The sequence below is a fragment of the Saccopteryx leptura genome, chromosome 1, assembly GCF_036850995.1.
Source record: "Saccopteryx leptura isolate mSacLep1 chromosome 1, mSacLep1_pri_phased_curated, whole genome shotgun sequence".
NCBI classification, from domain to species: domain Eukaryota; kingdom Metazoa; phylum Chordata; class Mammalia; order Chiroptera; family Emballonuridae; genus Saccopteryx; species Saccopteryx leptura.
The window spans coordinates 189,865,265-189,890,901 of NC_089503.1; the positions used below are offsets into that span (position 1 = coordinate 189,865,265).

General features: G+C 40.6%; 1 protein-coding gene across 1 annotated transcript in view; it reads right to left on the minus strand.

The window, feature by feature from the left end:
* Positions 1-25,637, minus strand: part of LOC136388187 (ryanodine receptor 2-like) — a 195,594-nt gene that overhangs the window by 160,725 nt on the left and 9,232 nt on the right. Inside the window, 9 exon segments of the mRNA XM_066360153.1 lie at positions 961-966; positions 7,613-7,652; positions 11,715-11,719; positions 12,851-12,972; positions 15,401-15,465; positions 18,536-18,651; positions 19,497-19,620; positions 21,246-21,321; positions 23,452-23,529. Coding sequence (XP_066216250.1) covers positions 961-966; positions 7,613-7,652; positions 11,715-11,719; positions 12,851-12,972; positions 15,401-15,465; positions 18,536-18,651; positions 19,497-19,620; positions 21,246-21,321; positions 23,452-23,529 — 632 coding nt within the window.

Here is a 25,637-nt window from a genome sequence, read left to right on the forward strand (position 1 = left end):
TTTCCGTGCTGGTGGGGGTTTCACTCAGAGGGAAACGCGGCCGGCCTCATATCCTGGTCTGCGCGTGCAGATAGTGAGCGAGAGATTCCTCCGAGTGCCTCGGCAGTGTGCGCCCGTGTTATCGCACAGAGGGGCAGCGTCAGGGGCTTTGGTGTGGGCCAAAGTGGAATCTCAGGCCGCCCCAGCACCTTGCAAAAGCCGCGCACGGGGACGGAGCGAGAGCCAATTCCAACGCTGCAACTTTTCCATGCAGTTGGGGGTTTCATTCAGAGCGTGAGACTGCTGGCCAGATATCCTGGTCTGTGTGCACAGATAGTGATCGAGAGTTTCCTCCAAGCGCCCCGGAAGTGGGTGCGTGCCTGTGTTACCGGACAGAGTGGCAGAGCCAGAGGTCTTTGAGTGGGCGGAAACCCTGCCTGACTATGCTAGCAGCTCTGACTGACTGAGCCTTACCCAGAGCCCTGTGCTGAGTGGAAATAGAGTGGGGAGTTGCCAGCTCTTTGAACCTCTTACTATCCAGGCAGAGGCAGCAGGAACCCCATAGCTGTATTATCAGGCTGCTAATTGAGGAAGGAAAGACTAGGAGAAAGGCTCCAGAAACACGGACTCTCTCACTGTCGGAGCCTATAAATGCTAATGAGCCACGACTACCAACAAGACTAAAGCACAATACATGACATTACCATAGAGACTTATCAACTGCAAACCTCTACCTGAGCGTGCCAAAGGGGCAGAACCCGGGGTACAGAGTCACCGACCAGGAAGAGGGAGAGAAAAGAAAAAGCAAGAAGATAACCTCTCAAAATCAAGAATAATCTGCAGACTTTATAACCTATCCCATTTTATTATATTTGATCATTTATTTCTCTTATCTTCATTCTTGATATTTTTTTTCCTCCTCCAATTTGGCCGACTAACTCTCTGCCGGTCTTACTCTCTCCTCTCCTTGAACTACACTACCCATAACTGTTACATCTCTCATTATCTTTTCTCTCCTCTTCCTTTCTCTCTATGAGGGTTGCACTCCAAAACCCTTAACTCTCTCTCTCTCTCTCTCTCTCTCACCTCTTTTTTCTTTTTTCTTCTTTTAGTGGTTCCCTCTTTTTTTCTCTCTCTCTCTTTCTTTTCTCCCTCTATATTAGTTTCTTCCTTTCTCCTTTACATCTCCTCTCATTCAAACCTCAATAACAAACAAATTATCTTATCTGGGACTCAAACTTATGTTTGTGGCATTTTGGGGGGTTTTTACTTCACCTTTTTAACTCACTAGCAGGGCTCCCATCCCTGGCTCTCCATTTTATCTAGTTCTTGTTCCACTAAATACAATAGTAATTTTTTAATTTGTCCCCCCATTTTTCTGTTTTCCTCTTATTCCTCTCATAATAACTCTTAGACAACCAACACCTAAAAGCAAATCATTTTATTCTTGACCCAAATTTTTTCCTTATTTGCTTTTTGTGGGTCCATACCCCCTTCTTTTTTCTTTTTTTTTATTTCTTTTTTTTTTCTTTTTTGCCCCTTTATTACTTTTCCCCAATTCAGGCCCTCCATTACAGGCATTGTTTGTTATAATTCACAGTTCACCACAAGATTTTCTCAAGAAAGAGAAAAGAGGAGAGGAGACGAAAAAAGGAGGGGGGAAATAATTTCCTTTTTTTAAAATTTTTATTTTATTTTATTTTTCTTTATTTCATTATTAATTTTTTTTAAAAAAAAACAACTCTTTTCAATTTTTTATTTTTTTAACTTTTTATTCTTTATTAAATCTCATTAATACTATCAACAAAATCACCCTCAGATGCCATTAAGGAAGAGAAAATCGAATATCATGGATACAAAAGAAAGAGAGGTAACACAGCTAGATGAGGAAAAATCTATGGAGACAAAATTTAATATATTGGAAACCTTGGAGCTAAATGACAGAGAATTCAAGATAGAAATCCTAAAAATCCTCCGAGATATACAAGAAAACACAGAAAGGCAATTTAGGGAGCTCAGAAAACAACTCAATGAACACAAAGAATATATGTCCAAGGAAATTGAAACTATACAAACAAATCAAACAGAGATGAAAAACTCAATTCACGAGCTGAAAAACGAAGTAACAAGCTTAGCTAATAGAACAGGTCAGATAGAAGAGAGGATTAGTGAAATAGAAGACAAGCAACTTGAGGCACAACAGAGAGAAGAAGAAAGAGACTCAAATATTTTTAAAAATGAGATAGCCCTACAAGAATTATCTGACTCCATCAAAAAGAATAACATAAGAATAATAGGTATATCAGAGGGAGAAGAGAGAGAAAATGGAATGGAGAACATACCCAAACAAATAATAGATGAGAACTTCCCAAGCCTGTGGAAAGAACTAAAGCCTCAAGTTCAAGAAGCAAACAGAACTCTGAGTTTTCTTAACCCCAACAAACCTACTCCAAGGCATATCATAATGAAATTGACACAAACCAACGGCAAAGAAAAAATTCTCAAGGCAGCCCGGGAAAAGAAGAATACAACATATAAAGGCAGGCCCATTAGATTATCATCAGATTTCTCAGCAGAAACTCTACAAGCTAGAAGAGAGTGGACCCCAATATTTAAAGTCTTGAAAGAGAGAAACTTTCAGCCACGAATACTATACCCATCAAAGCTATCCTTCAAATATGAAGGAGAAATAAAAACATTCACAGATACAGAAAAGATGAGGGAATTTATCATCAGAAAACCCCCACTCCAGGAATTACTAAAGGGGGTTCTCCAATCAGATACAAAGAACAAAAAAAAAAAACAGAGCCACAAGTAAAAGCTCCAAAAAGAACACAATAAAACCAAATTTAAACTGTGACAACAACAAAAAGAAAGAGGGGGAGAAGATGGAGATTAACAGTAGCAAAGGACGATGGAGTGCAAAATTACTCACAAAATAGTTCACTACAATGAACAGGGTAGAGACCCTTTTCATTACTCAAAGGTAACCACCATTGAAAAAACCACCACAGAAGCACATGAGATAAAAAGGATAGCAACAGAAGAGAGAAGTATGGAATACAACCAAATAAAAACAAAAGATAGAAAAATGAAAGAGAAGGATCAAACAAGAAACAAAACTACAGAAAGCAAGATATAAAATGGCAATAGGGAACTCACAAGTGTCAATAATTACACTAAATGTACACAGATTAAACTCACCAATAAAAAGACACAGAGTAGCAGAATGGATTAAAAAAGTAAATCCAACTGTATGCTGCCTACAGGAAACTCATCTAAGTAACAAGGATAAAAACAAATTCAAAGTGAAAGGCTGGAAAACAATGCTCCAAGCAAATAACATCCAAAAAAAAGCAGGTGTAGCAATACTCATACCTAATAATGCTGACTACAAGACAGCAAAAGTACTCAGAGACAAAAATGGCCATTTCATAATGACTAAGGGGACACTGAATCAAGAAGACATAACAATTCTTAATATATATGTACCAAACCAAGGAGCACCAAAATATATAAGACAGCTACTTATTGATCTTAAAACAAAAACTGACAAAAATACAATCATACTTGGAGACCTCAATACACCGCTGACAGCTCTAGATCAGTCATCCAAAGAGAGAATCAACAAAGACATAGTGGCCTTAAACAAAACACTAGAGCACCTGGATATGATAGACATCTATAGGACATTTCATCCCAAAGTGACTGAATATACATTTTTCTCCAGTGTACATGGATCATTCTCAAGAATTGACCATATGTTGGGCCACAAAAACAACATCAGCAAATTCAGAAAAATCGAAGTTGTACCAAGCATATTTTCTGATCATAAAGCCTTGAAACTAGAATTCAACTGCAAAAAAGAGGAAAAAAAATTCCACAAAAATGTGGAAACTAAACAACATACTTTTAAAAATTGAATGGGTCAAAGAAGAAATAAGTGCAGAGATCAAAAGATATATACAGACTAATGAAAATGACAATACGACATATCAGAATCTATGGGATGCAGCAAAAGCAGTGATAAGAGGGAAGTTCATATCACTTCAGGCATATATGAACAAACAAGAGGGAGGCCAAGTGAACCACTTAACTTCTCACCTTAAGGAACTAGAAAAAGAAGAACAAAGAAAACCCAAAACCAGCCGAAGAAAGGAGATAATAAAAATCAGAGCAGAAATAAATGAATTAGAGAACAGAAAAACTATAGAAAAAATTAATAGAACAAGGAGCTGGTTCTTTGAAAAGATCAACAAAATTGACAAACCCTTGGCAAGACTTACCAAGGAAAAAAGAGAAAGAACTCATATAAACAAAATCCAAAATGAAAGAGGAGAAATCACCTCGGACACCGTAGATATTCAAGGAATTATTGTAGAATACTATGAAAAACTTTATGCTACTAAATTTAACAACCTAGAAGAAATGGATAAATTCCTAGAACAATACAACCTTCCTAGACCCAGTCAAGAAGAAGCAGAAAGCCTAAACAGACCTATTAGTAGAGAAGAAATAGAAAAAACATTAAAAACCTCCCCAAAAATAAAAGTCCAGGTCCTGACGGCTATACCAGCAAATTTTATCAAACATTCAAAGAAGACTTGGTTCCTATTCTACTGAAAGTCTTCCAAAAAATTGAAGAAGAAGCAATACTTCCAAACACATTTTATGAGGCCAACATAACCCTCATACCAAAACCAGGCAAGGATGGCACAAAAAAAGAAAACTACAGACCAATATCTCTAATGAATACAGATGCTAAAATACTAAACAAAATACTAGCAAATCGAATACAACAACATATTAAAAAAATAATACATCATGATCAAGCGGATTCATCCCAGAAGCTCAAGGATGGTTCAACATACGTAAAACGGTTAACGTAATACGCCGTATCAACAAAACAAAGAACAAAACCCACATGATCTTAACAATAGACGCAGAAAAGGCTTTCGATAAAATACAACACAATTTTATGTTTAAGACTCTCAACAAAATGGGTATAGAAGGAAAATATCTCAACATGATAAAGGCCATATATGATAAACCATCAGCTAACATCATATTAAATAGCACTAAACTGAAGGCTTTCCCCCTTAAATTAGGAACAAGACAGGGTTGTCCACTCTCTCCAGTCTTATTTAATGTGGTACTAGAGGTCCTAGCCAGAGCAATCAGACAAGACAAAGAAATAAAAAGCATCCATATCGGAAAAGAAGAAGTAAAGGTATCACTTTTTGCAGATGATATGATCCTATACATCGAAAACCCCAAAGAATCCACAAAAAGACTACTAGAAACAATAAGCTAATACAGTAAGGTTGCAGGATACAAAATTAACATACAGAAGTCAATAGCCTTTCTATATGCCAACAATGACACAATTGAGAACGAACTCAAAAGAATAATCCCCTTCACGATTGCAACAAAAAAAATAAAATACTTAGGAATAAACATAACAAAGAATGTAAAGAACTTATATAATGAAAACTATATACCATTGTTAAGGGAAATAGAAAAAGATATAATGAGATGGAAGAATATACCTTGTTCTTGGCTAGGAAGAATAAATATAATCAAGATGGCTATATTACCCAAAGCAATATACAAATTTAATGCAATTCCCATCAAACTTCCAATGACATTTTTTAAAGAAATAGAGCAAAAAATCATCAGATTTATATGGAACTATAAAAAACCCCGAATAGCCAAAGCAATCCTAAAGAAAAAGAATGAAGCTGGGGGCATTACAATACCTGACTTCAAACTCTATTATAGGGCCACGACAATCAAAACAGCATGGTATTGGCAGAAAAATAGACACTCAGACCAATGGAACAGAATAGAAAGTCCAGAAATAAAACCACATATATATAGTCAAATAATTTTTGATAAAGGGGCCAACAACACACAAGGGAGAAAAGAAAGCCTCTTCAATAAATGGTGCTGGGAAAACTGGAAAGCCACATGCAAAAGAATGAAACTGGACTACAGTTTGTCCCCCTGTACTAAAATTAACTCAAAGTGGATCAAAGATCTAAACATAAGACCTGAAACAATTAAGTACATAGAAGAAGACATAGGTACTCAACTCATGGACCTGGGTTTTAAAGAGCATTTTATGAATTTGACTCCACAGGCAAGAGAAGTGAAGGCAAAAATTAATGAATGGGACTACATCAGACTAAGAAATTTTTGCTCAGCAAGAGAAACTGATAACAAAATAAACAGGAAGCCAACTAAATGGGAAATGATATTTTCAAACAACAGCTCAGATAAGGGCCTAATATCCAAAATATACAAAGAACTCATAAAACTCAACAACAAACAAACAAACAATCCAATAAAAAAATGGGAAGAGGATATGAACAGACACTTCTCCCAGGAAGAAATACAAATGGCCAACAGATATATGAAAAGATGCTCATCTTCTTTAGCTATTAGAGAAATGCAAATCAAAACTGCAATGAGATACCACCTCACACCTGTTCTATTAGCTATTATTAGCAAGACAGGTAATAACAAATGTTGGAGAGGCTGTGGAGAAAAAGGAACCCTCATCCACTGTTGGTGGGAATGTAAAGTAGTACAACCATTATGGAAGAAAGTATGGTGGTTCCTCAAAAAACTGAAAATAGAACTACCTTATGACCCAGCAATCCCTCTACTGGGTATATACCCCCAAAACTCAGAAACATTGATACGTAAAGACACATGCAGCCCCATGTTTATTGCAGCATTGTTCACAGTGGCCAGGTCATGGAAAGAACCAAAAAGCCCGTCAATAGATGACTGGATAAAGAAGATGTGGCACATATACACTATGGAATACTACTCAGCCATAAGAAATGATGACATCAGATCATTTACAGCAAAATGGTGGGATCTTGATAACATGATAAGAAGCAAAATAAGTAAATCAGAGAAAACCAGCAACTGCATTATTCCATACGTAGGTGGGACATAAAAGTGAAACTAAGGGACATTGATAAGAGTGTGGTGGTTACGGGGGGGATGGGGGAATGGGAGAGGGAAAGGGGGAGGGGGAGGGGCACAAAGAAAACAAGATAGAAGGTGACAGAGGACAATCTGACTTTGGGTGATGGGTATGCAACATAATTGAATGACAAGATAACCTGGACTTGTTATCTTTGAATATATGTATCCTGATTTATTGCTGTCACCCCATTAAAAAAAATAAAATTATTATAAAAAAAAAAAAAGAAATGCAGTCGACATGCAAATGTGTAGTCAAGAGCATTAAAGTATTAAGTGCAGTTCAACTAGATTTACAACAGCTCACGACCTAGCCTATCAGAAATAACCGAACATAAATCCAGGGTCCCAGTTTTGCCTTAGCTTCTGACATAAAATCAGTCAGAAGCTGCCATTTCCATTCAATCACCTTTGATTTTCAAATGCACTTAGAACAAATTATAAAAGGGTTTTGGTCTTCAATGTCATCGCAGGTACTGCTACTTATAAACAACTTGGAGGACCTTGTCTGGCCTGGGACAAGCACATGCAGCCATGCACACGTGTGCACATGCAACACAGCACACGACACAGCAAAGGGCAAAGGAAACTAAGGATGGCCATGCTGGTGTTTCCAAGGGTTTCCTTACCAAACAGTGAAATCCTATGCCTGACAAGAACTCCAAGTTTAGGCCCTGGCCGGTTGGCTCAGTGGTAGAGCGTCGGCCTGGCGTGCAGAAGTCCCGGGTTCGATTCCCGGCCAGGGCACATAGGAGAAGCGCCCATCTGCTTCTCCACCCCTCCCCCTCTCCTTCCTCTCTGTCTCTCTCTTCCCCTCCCGCAGCCAAGGCTCCACTGGAGCAAAGATGGCCCGGGCGCTGGGGATGGCTCCTTGGCCTCTGCCCCAGGTGCTAGAGTGGCTCTGGTCACAACAGAGCGAAGCCCTGGAGGGGCAGAGCATCGCCCCCTGGTAAGCAGAGTGTCGCCCCCTGGTGGGCGTGCAGGGTGGATCCCGGTCGGGTGCATGCGGGAGTCTGTCTGACTGTCTCTCCCCGTTTCCGGCTTCAGAAAAATTCAGAAAAAAAAAAAAAAAAAAAAAAGAACTCCAAGTTTGCAGAATAGGCTAAAGACAAAAAAAAAAAAGAGAGAGAGAGAGAGAAAGGGGGGGAAGAAGAATGTGGATAAGACAGGGAGAAATTAAAGTAAAATAAGACAAAGAAGGAGAAAAAAGAAAAATAAACAGCTGATATATGAGCTGAAAAAAACAACATGATATCACCCCGAAAGTATCAATTCTCTGAGCAGAATGTGGAGTAAAGATATTAAAGAAAGAGTCTTTGAGAGAATATCTTTAACAAATATGGTTTAAAAAGCACATATTATAAGAATAAAAAATACTGAAAGCAAAGCTAATTAATATAAAAACAATCTATAAGAACATGAAAGAATATAACTACTGAAAACCACAAGGAAAGATTTAATTCCATCTGCTCCAATGTACTGAAATTCTGGAATTTGTTGTTGTTGTGGACATTATTTAATAACAGAAGTATGGTGCTTTGGGCATGAAATGTTACATTAAGTTTTAGTGTGTTTCACCATTTGACATTTTCTTCTTCGCAACCTTGGCCACACCCCTTACATACACCAAAGCGTCCAGGGAATTTGAACACCATGAAGGAGAGACAGAATTTCATCAACTGATTATTACTCAGAAGAAAACATTACAGAGCTGCAACCATGAAGGGCTCTTAATGCTCATGCATGAGTTGAGCATATACATTACTCATCTCCTGTAGAGCAGTCCCTGGGCCTCTGTGTCCTCCCAGGGTGTGCACTGACCCTCAGTCAGATCCAGAGCCTGAGCAATGCCTGCCCTTGTCCTGTCTTGTCACCAGGATGCAGTTGTTCAGGAGCACCCCCACTCACTTCCAGCCCTCACGACTCAGCGCAGGACACATTTAACTCAAGAAGCCTTCTCTAACACGCAGAGCTCCTCCGCCACTTGCACACCAAGCTCTCACCATGAACGTGGATTTGAATGGCACCCGTACTCAGCCACTTTCCCAAGTAACAACTGTATCCTGACTGCCCCACCCTCTCTGGCTAAGCTCTCCCCTTACCAGCGACATGCACGCATCCACCTCACCAGCATGAGGACACAGACCAAGCCACAGAATAAAGTGAGGCAACAGTTCATGACAGGAGGGCAGAAAGGAGACAGAGAGGATCACATTTGGGATACTGACCTGTACTACAGTCAGTTTTCACCATCACATGTCACACTTCAATAACAATGTGGAATAATTTGTTGATGAAAATTAATTATACAGGGCACTGTGTAGCTCTTCTAAGAAAATATTCATCTACAAATCTCAAAGTGAAGTTGAGGCCTTGGGAAATCTCTTCAGTGCTAAGTTTTTAAAATAATTATCTACTCAAGCAGACATAAGATTATAATGACATCAGCCCTCTGAGCTGCAAGAGTTGAACAAAAAAGACAGTAAAACATGATCACCTTTCCCCAGGTGCCTGCATCCCCTGAGCGTGTGCATGTTGACTCAACAGGGTCTGTCTCAGTTTAAGGAGAGTGACTTCATCTTACTTTGTACACAGTTTGAACCCCTGTCTTCCCATCTATCTTGAGCAGGAGTCCCCAAACTTTTTACACAGGGGGCCAGTTTGCTGTCCCTCAGACCGTTGGAGGGTGGACTATAAAAAAACTATGAACAAATTCTTATGCACACTGCACATATCTTATTTTAAAGTAAAAAAATAAAACGGGAACAAATACAATATTTAAAATAAAGAACAAGTAAATTTAAATCAACAAACTGACCAGTATTTCGATGGGAACTATGGGCCTGCTTTTGGCTAATGAGATGGTCAATGTGCTCCTCTCATTGACTGCCAATGAAAGAGGTGTTCCTTCCGGAAGTGCGGCGGGGGAGGGGGGCGGATAAATGGCCTCAGGGGGCCGCATGTGACCCGCGGGCCGTAGTTTTGGGACCCCTGATCTTGAGTGATATATTTATCTCTCACTAGTGGTTCCTCTCTGGCATCCAGGTGAAACCTTTGAGATGATGTTGAATTTATAGTGCAAAAATTGTGTTTTACCTAATTAACCCAGACCCAGGAGAGTCTGCTGTGAGATTGGACTGAACTGCTCTGTATCCCATTCTGTTGGGTTGCTTAATGTCTGAGAACTGCCAGAGAAAACCAGAGAGATCTGATATCTAGAAACCTGGGTCCTCCTGTGCTGTCCACTTTCAAGATGTGAGTTCTGGACAGACTATACAGTTTGATGGTTATGAGCCCTGGCCTGTGGTTTCTATATAAATATTTCCATAACACTGTGGTCCCTTTTTATCTATTTCCTCAAGACTTCACTCAGGAATCTACAGTACAAGGCTCTTCCTCAACACTGATGCTGGCTTGGCCCCCACCTGCTGCCCTGTAAACTGTTCTCCATTGGGCGCTGCCTGATGTCCTCAGGACCCCACTCAGCAAACCTTTTACGTCTCTGTCTGGAGAGCTCTCAATGGTGGCATCACCAACTACTCAAAGAAAGAAATTCTGGCTTCTGTTTCACAGCAAGATTTCCCTCCTCCCTCCCCTAATTGCTCTCTGTGTTCTTTAAAGACTCAATTCTCAAACCCTCCCTGGTAACAATCCCCCAAGTTTGAGGTGTCTGGCCTTTCTGCCTCTCCTTTCATCACTCTTCGAGCTCTGAGCATCCCATGGGTGAAGACAATCCCTGTATAAGCCCTCTCTCTCCACCAACACTGACCACCTATCTCCAGCTCTCCGTTGACTGTCTCCAGTTGCAAGCCCTGTTCATCCTCAACAAACACCTAACCAAACTTAACCTCTTCTTGAAATCAGATCTTCCAAAATTTCTTGGTGGTGCTAGTGACACGAGTGATCGGCCACCCAGCTCTGAAGCTTCAGCCTCCCTCGTGACCTGCTGGGTCTGCTGGTAGTCTCTGTATGTATCTCCCGCTCCAGCCCCTCCCTTCACTGACTGGTGCTCTCTGCACCTGGGACTTCACACTTGTCCCCAACTCCACTGCTGCACTTATTACACTGTGAGTGCTACGTGTGTACATCACCCAGCTGTACTTCTGAGTTCGCTAAAGTTTGGGACTATGTTGCTGCACACCCCAGAGCTAGGACAGCACGTCATCCGTGGAAGACATTCAGGAGTATCACAGGATGTGCCCGAGGGTGGCTCCCACCCCGCACTAGAGGTAGCACTCTGTCACCATGGCAGCCTCTGCACCCCAGATGGCCCTGCACACCTCTTACCAATCCCATTGTTTCCTGCTGAGCAGTCTCAGCATTCTCCATGCACAATGTTACAGTGGCTTCTTAGTGCTAATTAGTTAAGTAAAAAAAATTAATTTAAAAACTTAAAAGAAGGAAGAAAGGAGATACCTTTATCTGGCAGTTAGTATTGAGGACAATCAATATTCCATCATGAAGCTACCTAACCTGTATTTCCCCCAAATTACCAGGACTATGACAGTGTCCTCATTCTCTGCATGCGGGGTGCGATCAGGAGTGAAAATGCGCTGCTCTGGTCCATGACCAGCTCAGAGTACGACTGCAAATTACATGGAGGCCACAACACACATGCAGGAGAGGGAGAGCGGAATGGGGGCAGTTTGCTTTGTGTTTTTCTGCCATCCTCTGACTGTGTTTGCTATTGGTTTATGTAACTGAGTGGTGCCCTCTGGGAACACACTTTCTGTTACAAAGGCTGACTGGGCCCAGGCAGGACAGGCCGAGGACACTTCGTGGCCGCCCTGATGACATGAGGCCAATAGGAACTCGGTGCTCTGAGCGCACTCAGCTGCTGGGCCCAGCAGCGGGAGGCAGGCCCTGGGAAGAGAGTGGGAGGCCCCTGGGGCTGAATTCCCTATTATTTTAACTATAACCAGTTTTATCAACTTCACAGGAAAGTTATTATTTGATGAAGTTTAGGGACATTTTAATGCTATTGCAATCCAATATCACATGACTGGCTACTTACTAGTTGGAAAATAGACAATATCTCTAAGTAAAGAGATGAACTTAAATTCCATTCAGCTCCCCATTCCCACAGCTGCACCAGACAGAAACCTTATCTTCCCCTCTCTGGTGTTTAGTCCCATCTCACTCCATCCCGTGGGGTGACACTGCACTGCCACTCAGAATAGCGCTAATGTCAAGTCCAAGGAGAGTCTGCATCTGCGCCACACAGCTCACTCACTTTGCAGAAGAGCTTCTTAGATATCATCTAACAGCTCAGCAGGGTTCCTGCACGTGGAGCAATGCGAGGAAGGCTGCATGGTCCCCGACTCTCGACTCTCGTGCAGACCTGTTCCTGGAGAACTCTGAGGATCAAACTTGAAAGCCCCAGAAGAATCACTAATGAATCTCTGATGAACACTCAGATTTAAATGAAAATGAGAAAGTTTGCTAATGGGCCAGCCTGAGGAGAGTGAGGCTATCTTTTCACTTCATTTTCTTCCCAAGAGTGGACATTTTCAGGTCTTAAATATTTAAAATTATAATATCTGTCAGCGGGATTATGCCTGCCTAAAAAATAAGGCTGGCAAAAAATACAAGATTTGAAGGAATTTTAAAAAAATAAGTATTAAAAGCACCATCTGTTAAACGCCTTAGCACAGCAGCTCTCCAGCCTCCACCTGTGAACTCCATGTCACGCACACATTCCCCCACCCAGTGTTAGACTCCATAGCAAATGTAAGACGTCTAACTGTCTATACCCCATGGATTCCCTTGCAGGGTCTGACTCCAAGAGGGATCAGCAGCACTAGGCACACAGCCCCTCTAGGCCCCCAGTGCACACACTCAGACACCAGGCTTTGCTCTCGCGGCTATTTACCTTGTCACCATTTCCTTCTCCTTGTTGGAGGCGTGTCCCTCAGAGCAGAGGGGTCTGCTCGCTGCAGACAGGAAGTATAAACGATGGTTTTTGAAGTACTGATCGATTAAAGGCAGGATGACCTAAAAGGAAGGAAAAGAAGACAGGTGTGCACCGTGGGCATCTGGGTGGGGGCAGCGCTGAGGCTAGGGGGCTGGCAGAGTGCTGTCCACAGGCACAGGTGCTGGTGCCCACAGCCTCACCAGCACCATGCCAGGGAGTGGCCTCTACTCTTCTGTTTCCAGTCCCTGTGTGTATGGGTGGGGGTGTGATTATGGGGAACACACTAAACTTTCAGCTGTTTGGAGTTACAGTATTTTATAAAAATTAAATATTTTTTACAATTTTTTTCATTGATTTGAAAGAGAGGGAGGAAGGTGGGTGGGAACAAGACACAGAAAGAGAAGCATCAACTCTATGCTCCCCTTAGTTACTCCATTATTAGTTGTGCATTCATTGATTGCTTCTCATACATGCCCTGACTGGGGATCGAACCTGCAACCTTGGTGTGCAAGGATGATGCTCTATACACTGACCTATCTGGCCAGGGCCAGAATGAAATATTCTTAATAACTTAATACAGTGCAGTTCTATTCCTAATCAATGACTACCACTTATTGAGTCTCTACTACATGTGAGGATCACAGCTGACATCCCATCATTTAATTCATCCTGTAACTACCCTGTAGGGTAGGTATCACCACCTCTTCTCTGCAGGGAGTGAACTGAGATGTAGAAAAGGTGTCACTTAAAGTCACAGTCACTTTCCCAGTTCCACAGTGTTCTTACTTGGCCCCTCCAAAAGTCCGTTCCAGGGCTTTGCATGTGTCATTCCCTCCGAAGTGCTCTTCACACATATGCAGGACCCATACCCCTGCAGACCCCTGCTCAAGGGGTCTTCATCAGAAAGGCCTGGCTCACTCTTCAGTTAGACAAAACCTCTATAATCTCTGCTCTTGTGCCACCATTTGCAATTTTACATTTTGTCTGGGTGATTTGGGATTAGTCACTCTCCCAGGAATCTATAAGGTACAAGAGAACAAAAAACACGTCTGGTCCCTGTGATCCCTGCCTTGCTCTGTTTCACTGATCAGAATTGCTAGTGCAGAGGGCTTTATTGGGCACAGAGCAAGCACTAGAAAAATATTTGTTGACTAAACAAATGAAAAAAGTTAAGAATAATTGACAATACCAGTATTTAGACTGAAGTGTATCTAGCTACATTTTTTTCCCTACAATGTGGTATAGCATATTTATACATTATAGGAATATGTAAGTTTTGGTGATTTTCTTAGAAAGTCATGACATTGTCTGACCTTAGAGATTGGCAAATAATAAGTACTCAATAAATATGTGAATGAATGAATCATAGATTTAGTAGAAATTAAGCCATATTAGGCATCTATCTACAAACAAAGTCACTAGGTGATGAGTGCATAGCAATGCAATACAAGAATGTATTTTTAAACATATGATTAGAGGCCATGAATTCAGCATTCCCAACAACTGGCTGCCAAGGGCCTGTATCATAGCTGAAGAGAGAACTAGCAATGTGCAGCTCAGGACAAACTTCAGATACTTATACAAACTCTGAGTACGACACTGAGTCGAAGAAGACTAGAGAAATCTCAGTTACAGTAAAGGCCACAATTCTAAAAACATGTAAAAGAAACCAAATAGAAAGTCAATCAAAAGAATATGACATTTTGCAAATGATCTCTAACAGCCACCACATGCAGGTACATTAAACGGAAATAGACAGAAATCATTAGGTAGGTCTACAGGTTAAATGCCACATAGGGCATACAGTACTGCACATGGCAAAGTGTCCAGGGCATGCTGTGTCTGGCAGGGACTCCCCAGGACAGTCTGACACCTAACAGACCAGGCAGAGTATAAATACTGAATCAACAAACCAATGTGGAAACTTAAACCCACTCTGCAACCTTCCCTATTGGCTGAGAGAAAGTTGTAAATGCTCCAGGCAGACAGCACATTCTTGACAAATTGTGTTAAATGGAATGAGTAATAATAATAATGGGATGAACAGTTGATCGTCTCTGAGCCTCAGCTTCCTGATCTGTAAAGCCACCAGGAACAAGGTCCCACAATAAAGATCCCATGTAAAGGTCCTTATCATGTACCCATGTATTAGTTAGTGTTTTTCCTCTTTATGAAAGAAATGCTCATCTACAAATTTTAAATCATAACATTCAAATATATATTAAGAAATAGATATTTTTCTTCTACATTATGTGATAAAGCCAGAGAAAGGCAACTCTGAATCAAACCTCATATAGAACTAAGTCATTTGAGAACTAAGGCAGGGAGGGCAGAGTGAGCTGCTGGAGCCAATCAACCACGTGGTTCGTGTAGCTGTTGGTGCCACAGGACATGAACTTGCAGAAGTCATGTTTAAAGACAAGCACATTCTGAAATGAGGCTGAGAGATAAAGGTACATTCGTAAGCAAACATAGAGAAATAAAAACAAGACAGACTGTATACTGTACTTTAGCAAAGAACTTGATTTCTTGCTCATAAGAGAAATGCTGTTCTTTGCTTCTGCTGCCACCATCTGCAGACAGGAAAGAGTTTTCAGGAACAGGTCGCACTTCAAACATCACCAGATAATCACCCCAAACGCAAAGTATACAACACATTGCTGAATGTGCTATCCCACCGAACTCAATATAAAAAGCCAACCAAACACATAAACGCTAACTTTGGCAGTGTAATAAATAAAAAGGAATTTAAGCAAATAGCCAAATTCAAATTAGAAAGCTACTGAGCAGAGCCCAGATGTGTGGTCATGAGCACAGCACACTGGGGTGGCTCTGAGAGTGTATTGGCATGTAGGGGAAAACCAGAATAGAAAACAGGGAAAATTCCCCTCTCAGCAGTCAAGTCTCACAGCTCCGTTGAGAACAGGGAGTGTGAGCTGAGCAATTTCCAGAAGCGAAGCATAAACACCCACTTTTCCCCAGGGCTCAGAACTGATTGACCTAACGAGTCACTTAGCTGAGAAGGTGGCCTTCCCCCCTCCTGCGTGCATGCAGATGAGCTCTTATGCACAGGGAAGAGGTGCTGATTAATATAATAACCACAGTGCTGTTCAGGACATGTTGGAGAGCTCAACAATTCAGAATTGGGTACCAGCTTTTAGTAAAAGTTGTAAGTGGAGCTCCCATACTTTTTTTTTTCCCATACTTTTAAGAATCAAACTGACTTGCTTGTAAGAGTTCTTTTGCAAATAGAAATCAAAGCAAGTTGAGATATATAGTATTAAATCTTAGATATACATTCAGAATAATTTTCAGGGAATTTAGATATTTTGTAATATCATAACAATGTTTTTCCCATGAATAAGTAAAAGAAAACAATGGCTTTTTAAGACTCATAACTTCATTTTTGTTATCACTTTTGCACTAAGTCTGTCTCAAGCATGTCACACAAAAGGGACTTTCTCATACAAACATGTCTGACAGAATTTTGTGCTTAGTAAACCTGTTAATATTTCAAGAAACTGAACAGGAAATATCTCTCCTTCATTATATATTTTAGCAAAAACGCATATATGCAAAACATGGAAAAGATCTGGAGAGAATATTATGTACAAGATAATACAGAAATTAGAAAAGGTATATGCACATTCCTACTGTCATCGTCAGCGTACGTCTAAGCATGAACTCACTACAGATGTGTGGCAAAGGCAGCACAGGCAGAGAAAAGGAGAAGGCCCCACAGAAGTCTCTGTGCTGTAGCAATGGACAATGGAAGCTAGAATAAGCGATGGTGCAGGTGCTCCCAAACCCACGGGCTCCTGACAGAGCTCTCAGGCATCCTTTCCTAGTCGCGGCCTCTGGGAAAGGTCTGTGGAGTGTCAGCGATTGGAAGCGTGTATGTGGGCTCTGTTCACCTGGTCCCATTTTCTCCGTGGAGGGAAAAAAGTGTGCTGAGTGGGTGAGTCGGCTCTGGAATGGAACACCACCACTCTGCACACTCAACGCTGTCCTGGATGGCTTATTCAGAAACTTGAACACCATGAGAATAAATTTTCAACTTGTCCCTGCTCTCTCTTCAGAGGCAAAAAACCAACCATTGTCCAAGGGATTGCTCTTCTTGCCTCTACTCCTCTCACTTGCCAAAAAGAAAGCTGGCTTTCAGGGTGGCCACTCATGTGCGATACATTTAAATGTGGAAGAGATTTTTGCATATTCAACTGTGTGCACAGTGGCTTCCAACACTCACCAGAGCTGCATTTTTTTTCTTGGGTCAGATTTCATTATTTTAGTCTAATTTGGCTACTAGTCAGAATGATTCATACATCATATGTTCTAAAAATATCATTGTTTGAGTAACAAAGAGATGACACAGTAAAAACTAGTTTGCATAATTAGGTTTTGTGAAAAAGATAGTTAATAAGAGCAAAAATATATAGCTTTTGGACTGTCGATAAAGAGGGAGGTTGAAAGATAGAGAGGTTCTTGAAGAGAGTAATTATAAAAAAAGAAGGGATTAAGAAGTATAAATTGCCAGTTATTAAAAATAGTCACAGAGATGTAAAGTACAGTGTAGGAAACATAGTCAATAATATTGTAATAACTACAAATGGAGTCAGATGGGTATCAGATTTTTCAGAGGATCACTCCGTAAGTTATACAAATGCTTAACCACTATGTTGTACACCTGGAACTAATATAATACTGTATGCCAACTGTAATTAAACTTTTTAAAATAGTTTAAAAAAAGAGAATAATGATCAACTGGGAAATCTTTCATCACACTTTGGATACAGGAAGCCAGGAACAAGAAAACACCCGAGCTTGAGTTTCTGTGAACTTCACCCAATGCTATGCCCAAAACTGACTCCTAAGAGAACATCAGCAACACACCCTTTGTGAGGAGGCAGGCTGAAGATGTGTTTGTTGCTGTGGGCTCGGAGGAAACAATTTGAATACAGAAAGTATGAGGATTACGAAACAAAAACAGAAACAGAAACAAAACCTTCTTAGCTGAAAAGAACATTTAAAAGTCGCCACCAGTGGCTGAGAGGCGGGCATGGCAGAAATGTGTGAGTGATAATCAATTTACACTTAATCCCACCACGCTGATGACAACCACAGGGTAATGAAGTGAGAGGCGGCTGTGTTGATGAAATGCTCTGAATCTAAGATTTAAAATAAGGATTTCTGTTTGTGCTCAGGTGGCCCAAGGCTGGATAGGCAGGAGTCCTGCATTTTCCTCCGAGAAGATAATAAAGTACAGAAACTCATGCATGAACACATGTCCCTACAGAGGCTAAACTCAAAGCCTGTACAGTGTCTAGAAACTTCAGGAATCCACCAGATTTTCAGTCTTTTTTAAGGGAAGAGCAATTAATTTCCTAAGGAAAGATCTAACTATGCTTTAGATTTTGATGTCCATCCAGTGCACCTTTCAAAGTGAGAAATCAGGACCAATAAACTTTATATGGAGAACAGAATTTTATGTTAGATTTTTTTAAGTTCTGAAAATGCACCATCTTTACAAGCTGTTTGCCTGCTGAGGAGCAGACTCTGGTCAGTACCAGGATGGGTGGAAAGTGTGTATGTTCTCAGGGAACGGTCCACAGAGGAGTGAGTCCGCGGTGGGACGGTGGTGCTTACCGAACTGCAAAATGTACTGATGGGCTTCGTCCACGTAGCAGATGAGCTGCTGGAGGAAACTGTAGGTGAATCGCTTCTCAATAGAAGGCGTGTCCAGTTCCAGGTCCTTGAACCCTCTAGAAGAGCAAAAGGAAATGTGGCAACCAATACCTACAAAGCCTATTAGAAAGTATGTGCGAGTATTTAACAAAACTTTACATACATGACACGTAAACATTTAGAAGACTGTCTGATATTCTGTAGTGAAAGTAAAAAATGAGATTTGACTTACATGAAATGCTTTGGCCCTGGCCGGCTGGCTCAGCGGTGGAGCGTCAGCCCGGCATGTGGAAGTCCCAGGTTCAATTCCCAGTCAGGGCACACAGGAGAAGCAGCCATCTTCTCCACCCCTCTCCCTCTCCTTCCTCTCTGTCTCTCTCTCTTCCCCTCCTGCAGCCAGGGCTCCATTTGGAGCATAGTTGGCCCAGGTGCTGTGGATGGTTCCATGGCCACGGCTCTGGCCATGACAGAGCAATGCCCCAGATGGGCAGAGCATTGCCCCCTTTGTGGGCATTCCGGGTGGATCCCAGTCAGGCGCATGTGGGAGTCTGTATGACTGCCTCTCCGCTTCTGGCTTTGGAAAGGTACAAAAAAAATGAAAATAAAAACTATTTTGAAATAAAACTGTAGCTAATAACTATGCAATAAAACGCTGCCTTCAGAAAAAGTGTCATTTTTGCCTAGGTTTTGCAGAGATGACATATGAGGGATTAACATGAGCAGCACTTTAACATGCTTTAAGGAGCGGAGGCCAACAACGACGGGTGTTGATGTTCCTAACATGTTGATTGGAACACACTAAATACTTGCTCTAAGGTTTAAACTGAACACTGAATTCACTTTCGGCCATAATGGATTTGATGGGGATGTTTATATATTCAGTCTCAAACAAGAATGCATAACAGGAGCAGGGCACTTATACCTGGACACGACATATCCGTTGATCTGCAAGAACTTGAGGATGTCCTGTGCTTTCTCCCTGTCCTTGGCTTTCTCCTTGGCTGTCAGAGTGTCGTAAGGAACCAGTAGAGGATGGTTCCCACCTCCTAAGAGAAAGTCCAGACAAGAACACAGACTAGCAATGGGGACCTTCTGAAAGGAGACACAGTTGTCTGTCACAGGATCACATGACCGAATCTCTGGTGTCCTTTCATTGCAGAAGTTAAAGGACTCTTCCCTCACCAGGGTTGTTCCTGCTCCGGGAAAGACCGCCCATGTTTCTGGAAGGCAGTGAAACCACAAACACAAGGGCGCTCGGGCTATCAGGTGGCCAGAGCACCTGCAATCACACAGGAAGGGAGGAGCAGCGGCGTCCCTCCGTTCAAAGGAACTCTGGGTCTGAAGGCTGCAGATAGACTTGGAGATGACGCCCTGCCCGACCTAGTAAGGGCACAGGCATGCTTCAAGAGACATCAAGGGACAGGCTGCATGTTCTACCCGCAGGGGAGAGAGTCCTCTACATGGAATTTTTATTATGCGTCCCGCATCAGACAGCATGTTATAGTTACATGTTTCTACCCAAAATCCATACTTAGGTTGCTAAGTTAAAAGTTGATCTCATTATAAGTCTAGTAAGAGTAACATACATTCTCAACTGATTAAAAATTTAGGCAAATGTCTAGGATTCTAGTTTACCTGTTCTGCTGAGAAATACTAAAACATGTACTTTTAGACTTGCAAATTCTAGGAATTACTTACATTTAAAAAAAGCTAATAATGAGAAAACAATTTTAAAATTATAAATTTTGTAAGAATTAAAGACTATCAAAAAATGCCTTGGTGATTCCAGATACTAAGATCTGGTGAAAGGAATATCATTAAATCAGCATCAAAATAAATATTCCCCCAAAACACGTATGGGAATATAACATGGGAAACATGAACTGCTCAGGGAGTTCCAGAGAAAAAATATTGAAAATAAACATTCTGTTTGAATTATGGTGGCAACATAGAGCCTATTAACTCAGTGTCCGATGTGAGTTAGTCATGAGCTACTAAACCCATCATAAATGTTGAATTTTCTTAAGAAACAAGCAAACAGAAGGCAAAGGAGAAAATGCCATGTTTTCCTAGAGTTTTCTTGGACTCAGTGATGGCAGAAATACAGTAGGACTTTATAACCACTAGGTGACACCACACAATAATCAATGCAAAGGGACAATGAGCATCGGTGTAGGATGTATTAATCTGAAAAATATTTATGTAAATAAGTTAAGAAAATATTTGAGAAATGACAAAAAAAAACTGGGTCATTTTAACATTTAAAATGCAGCAGACAGAGTAAGCAAAAGCAAATGACGTAACTAGACTGGACACAGCAGAGCGGCTGGGGCAGGAATAGAAGGGAACCAGAGAGGATTCATTATCTAAGCTGAAAGCAAAAGCAGGAGGACTTAGGAATTAACAGCCCTCAGTGCCAGGACCAGAAGTGCAGGGATCTACACCTATAATGGACAAGAGAGGGCCACAGAGATTCTGAGACATGCGGGAATATACACCAGGAGTCAGGAGATTACAGAATTTCTCCCCTGAGGCTGTCACAAGCATATCTGAACCATTCTAATAAATTACGGATACAATAAGCTCTTGTGCTAAAGCATCTATTTTACCTGCACTGTATGCTCATATAGTCAAACTCTGTTTTCAATGAGAACGTTTTAGAAAATATTACCTTTGGATTCCAGTTCCATTTTCTTTTTCTTTGCCCATATATTATGGTAGTTTTTAGCCATCATTTCTGCCATAGCCTTAAATAAACAAAACATTTAGCAACTGAGTTACACTTTAATAAGGAAGAAAAAGGTAATTTTGTTTTACAATATGTTATTTAAACCAATACATCAGGGGTCCCCAAACTACGGCCCCCTGAGGCCATTTATCCAGCCCCCCTCTGCACACCCGGAAGGGGCACCTCTTTCATTGGTGGTCAGTGAGAGGAGCATAGTTCCCATTGAAATACTGGTCAGTTTGTTGATTTAAGTTTACTTGTTCTCTATTTTAAATATTGTATTCGTTCCCATTTTGTTTTTAGATATGTGTAGTGTGCATAGGGATTTGTTCATAGTTTTTTTATAGTCCGGCCCTCCAACAGTCTGAGGGACAGTGAACTGGACCTCTGAGTAAAAAGTTTGGGGACCCCTGCAATACATCATAGTGTGTTAGTGCTAAAGCACCTTCACAATATGACCAGACACAGCGTCTTACTTAGAATCTGAATTCCAGAGAACTCGAGTGATCGTGAAATTATGCGGGAAACAGCAGAGATAATTTCATGGGAGCAGCCGTTATTTATAATGTTTAAAGACACATGTTTTATTAATTCAATAATGAAACTTCAAAATAGTTATGGACTACAACCAAAAAAATATATATCTATAAGTTCTTACTTTAATTTCCAGAGCTTTGAAAGATAACCTAAACCTTATTAAACACTGACAGCAGAGAACATCAGATGAATAGTTTAGATTAGCTATTTCTACCTTTTTCATCCAGGCACACCTAAACTAATTACTAAAATTCTGTGGTCCATCAAAAAATATATATTTTTGCCAATGTGACAAAATAGGTATAATTATAATTCATTCACACCGGATCGCTATTGTTGTGTTAGTTGCTGTCATTTTTTTTTTTAATTTGACAATCTAAGGGAAAAGGGGTCAGTGCCCCTGACTAAATAGGGGCACTGCATTGCCCATAGGTATTGCATGTCTTAAAAATTCTCGTAGCATACCTGTTGAGAATCGCTGTTCTAGATCATCGTCTGCCCCAATTGAGGTGAGACCTTGGACAAACCACATTAACCTTTCTGTGGACCTTTAGATTTTGACAAGATAACTGCTAAGATTCTTTTCACTTTTGATTTTCAGGTTTACGATGTCATTTCAATACATCCATATGGGAACAATTTAAAAATGCATAGGGTTTTTTTTAATTTATATACTTATTTCTCTTGGAATAATACTAACAATGCCAATATCATTGTTTGATCATTGTATTGGCCTGTTAACTTATGTTCCATGGCAACAAATTTTATCTCACACTCAAATCAGCACATTCCTTAGTAGCAAAGGAGAAGAGCTGAAACCATGAATGGAGCATATTTTTTAAGGAACCTCCATACAGTTCTCCAAATTGGTTGCACCAGTCTGCATTCCTACCAGCAATGCAGGAGGGTTCCCTTTTCTCCACGTCCCTGCCAGCACTTATTCTGTGTTGTTTTGTTGATGAGCACCATTCTGACTGGTGTGAGGTGATATCTCATGGTGGTCTTAATTTACATTTTTCAGATGATTACTGACATTGAGCACCTTTTCATATGTCTAGTCACTACTATTGTAATAACTATGTATGGTGCCAGGTGGGAAACAGGAAATATCAGGGGCCACTTTGTAAAATATATAATTGTCTCACTATGCTGTACACACACCTGAAACTAATACCGAATAATGTTGAATGTAAACTACAATTTAAAATAAAATTTTAAATAATAATTTAAAAATATATGCAGGGAGCAAGCAAAATGCCATCAGTTTCCCTGGATTCACAACTAACAAATCATAACCTTTAATAAGCATGAAGGTTGTTCTTGACCAGAGATTCCTTCTCGCCACAGACATTTAATGAGATGAGGGTACTAAAGAGCTTCAATTTAATTAATATTATCTTGAAAGAAAATATGCTGTCTGGAAGAAACACCCTAGAAAAAGTTATATCAACTTTCATAGCACAGAGAAGTTGGGATATGCATAAACCGTGGACCCTTCACGATTACCGCATTCAAACAACCCACGCTGCAGAATACACGCAGAATGTGTTATAGCGTGCTTTGCAAAAATATAATTCACAGAATATTTTGAGGAGTTCCCACCAGTACTTACATGAAGGTCTCTGGACAGTGTGACGTTGCTCATGTCAATGGCCTGGGGGCTGTACCCATGGGAAACATCTATAGAAACCTAGACAATTTATGTGGGGGGAAAGTAGTATCTCATTAAAACTCCCTGTGGAGAGAGACTTGAGAGACACTCCAGAAATACAAGGCAAACAAACTTCCAAACAAACATTTCTCCTCATATAAAACTGACAAGCATCTATACAAACTGATTTCACAAGCACATCTAGCAAATTAAATTATATTTGGGTGTCTGACAATTATTTATGACTACATAATAATTCCTGACATTGCAGGGGTTGCCAACCCCAAAAGCTAATAACAACAATTCAGCAAATTGCTCAATGATTCTAAGATCCTAAAATGTTACCTTAGTCAAAGGACCACTGTATTCTTGAGTTTCTTACACATTCTAATTGGCAGTAATGAACTTGGCCCTTCCTCAGTAAACAGTGATTAATCAAAGAGGTCAATATTTAGGAGCTAAATGTTAAGATGAATTTCAACTTTTTACTTTTAAAAGTATAACAAACATATAGCATTCAATGATTTACAAAGATATCCTTAACAGCCAGAAGTTTTCTTAATTTTTAAATTCTGACATTTAAAATATGGAACATATCTTCTAATCAACTGTAAGAGGTTCCACTGCCCTGTGCTCTTAGCACGTGCCTGCCAATGGTATATTAGGGGACAGTGAGTCACAGAACTGAGATCTGGTTCCTGCTTATAAATCTCAAAGTATATCTTGATATATTTCACAATGTTATATTGTTATATAAAACATATTATACTTCATAATGTGTGAATATTGTTTTTCATGTGTATATGCTCTTGTTAGACATGGATAAACACAGAACAAAATAAAGGCACGATATACCTCTTGTCTGTGTGTGTAAAAGCAGATAGAGACTGTCCTATGCATTCATTAATATAGGGCTCACGGGCTACATTCAACTGACTGGTCAGTCTTGACTAAACCCTGGCTTCTGTGACTTCACCACTGCTCAGTACCTTCTAATAGTGAAATGTGCAACAAAATCACATTTTCTTCCTCCTTTAAATACTCTTAAAAGGACATTTGAGATTTAGAGAGCATAAGTCACTTACACAGATCACAGAGTTACAACTGTGAGCAAGAAGGACCCCAACTCAGGAGTCTGCCTCCCCTGCCCTCAACATACAACACGCTTCCTTCCCTGCCAGTCTACTATAACTTCTAACACCTTCCTGGTCTCCAGGTTGCTAAAGTCACAGTCTTCTTTCCAGCAGCCATGACACTGGTCCTCCCAGACTGGACCTGTTCCCACTGCTCACCGGCCCCACTTCAGGAATGCTCTTTCTGCATACCTCGACAACTTCTCTCCTTGGATTCCTTCTCTGGCCCTTCTTCCATAAATCACCTTTAAATACTTGTCTGTTGTTTCTTTATTCTAAATGCTTTTTCTAGGTGTCTCTATCCATATCTACTTTAAATATTTAATTTACCAACCATTTCTCAATAAACCAAAACCCAGGTGACCTAGCTTAACGTTGCTCTTGCACTCGGCTTAAATGTTCAACTATTCAATACCATCTCCCTTTGGCCTCCATTCTATACCAATATTAATTTTCTATTATTGCTGCATGACATTACCACAAATTTAGTGGCTTAAAATATCACAAAGTTGTTCAAAGTCTGACACAAGTCTCAATAAGCTAAAATGAAGGTGTCAGGGGAGCCATGTTCCTTTCTAGAGGTTTAATGAGAGAATGAAGTCACCCACATTACTTGGCTCACAGACGCTTCCCCTATCTTCTAAGCCAGGTGCATCACGTCTCTCTGACCAGGCTTTTGAGGTCCCACCTCCCTTGTCTGAAGGCAGAAAGGATTCTTAATTTTCAAAGGTCCTTGTAATGACACTGGGCTGCCAATTCCTCAATATGGTCTCCCCATCTCAGGATCTTCAACCTTGATCACACGGGAAATCTTAATCATGTCAGCAAAACCCAAGTAAAGCAGTGTTTTCATATTCCAGTGACTGGGAAATCATTTCTGGGAGTCATAATTCTGCCTAAAACAGCATCTGAGATCAAATTCATAAACTGGGTCTTTCACCTCTGCATTCCTATCGCCTAGTGCTCAGTTTGTGCTCAGTGATATTTGAAACACATGAAAACACGATGTAATCC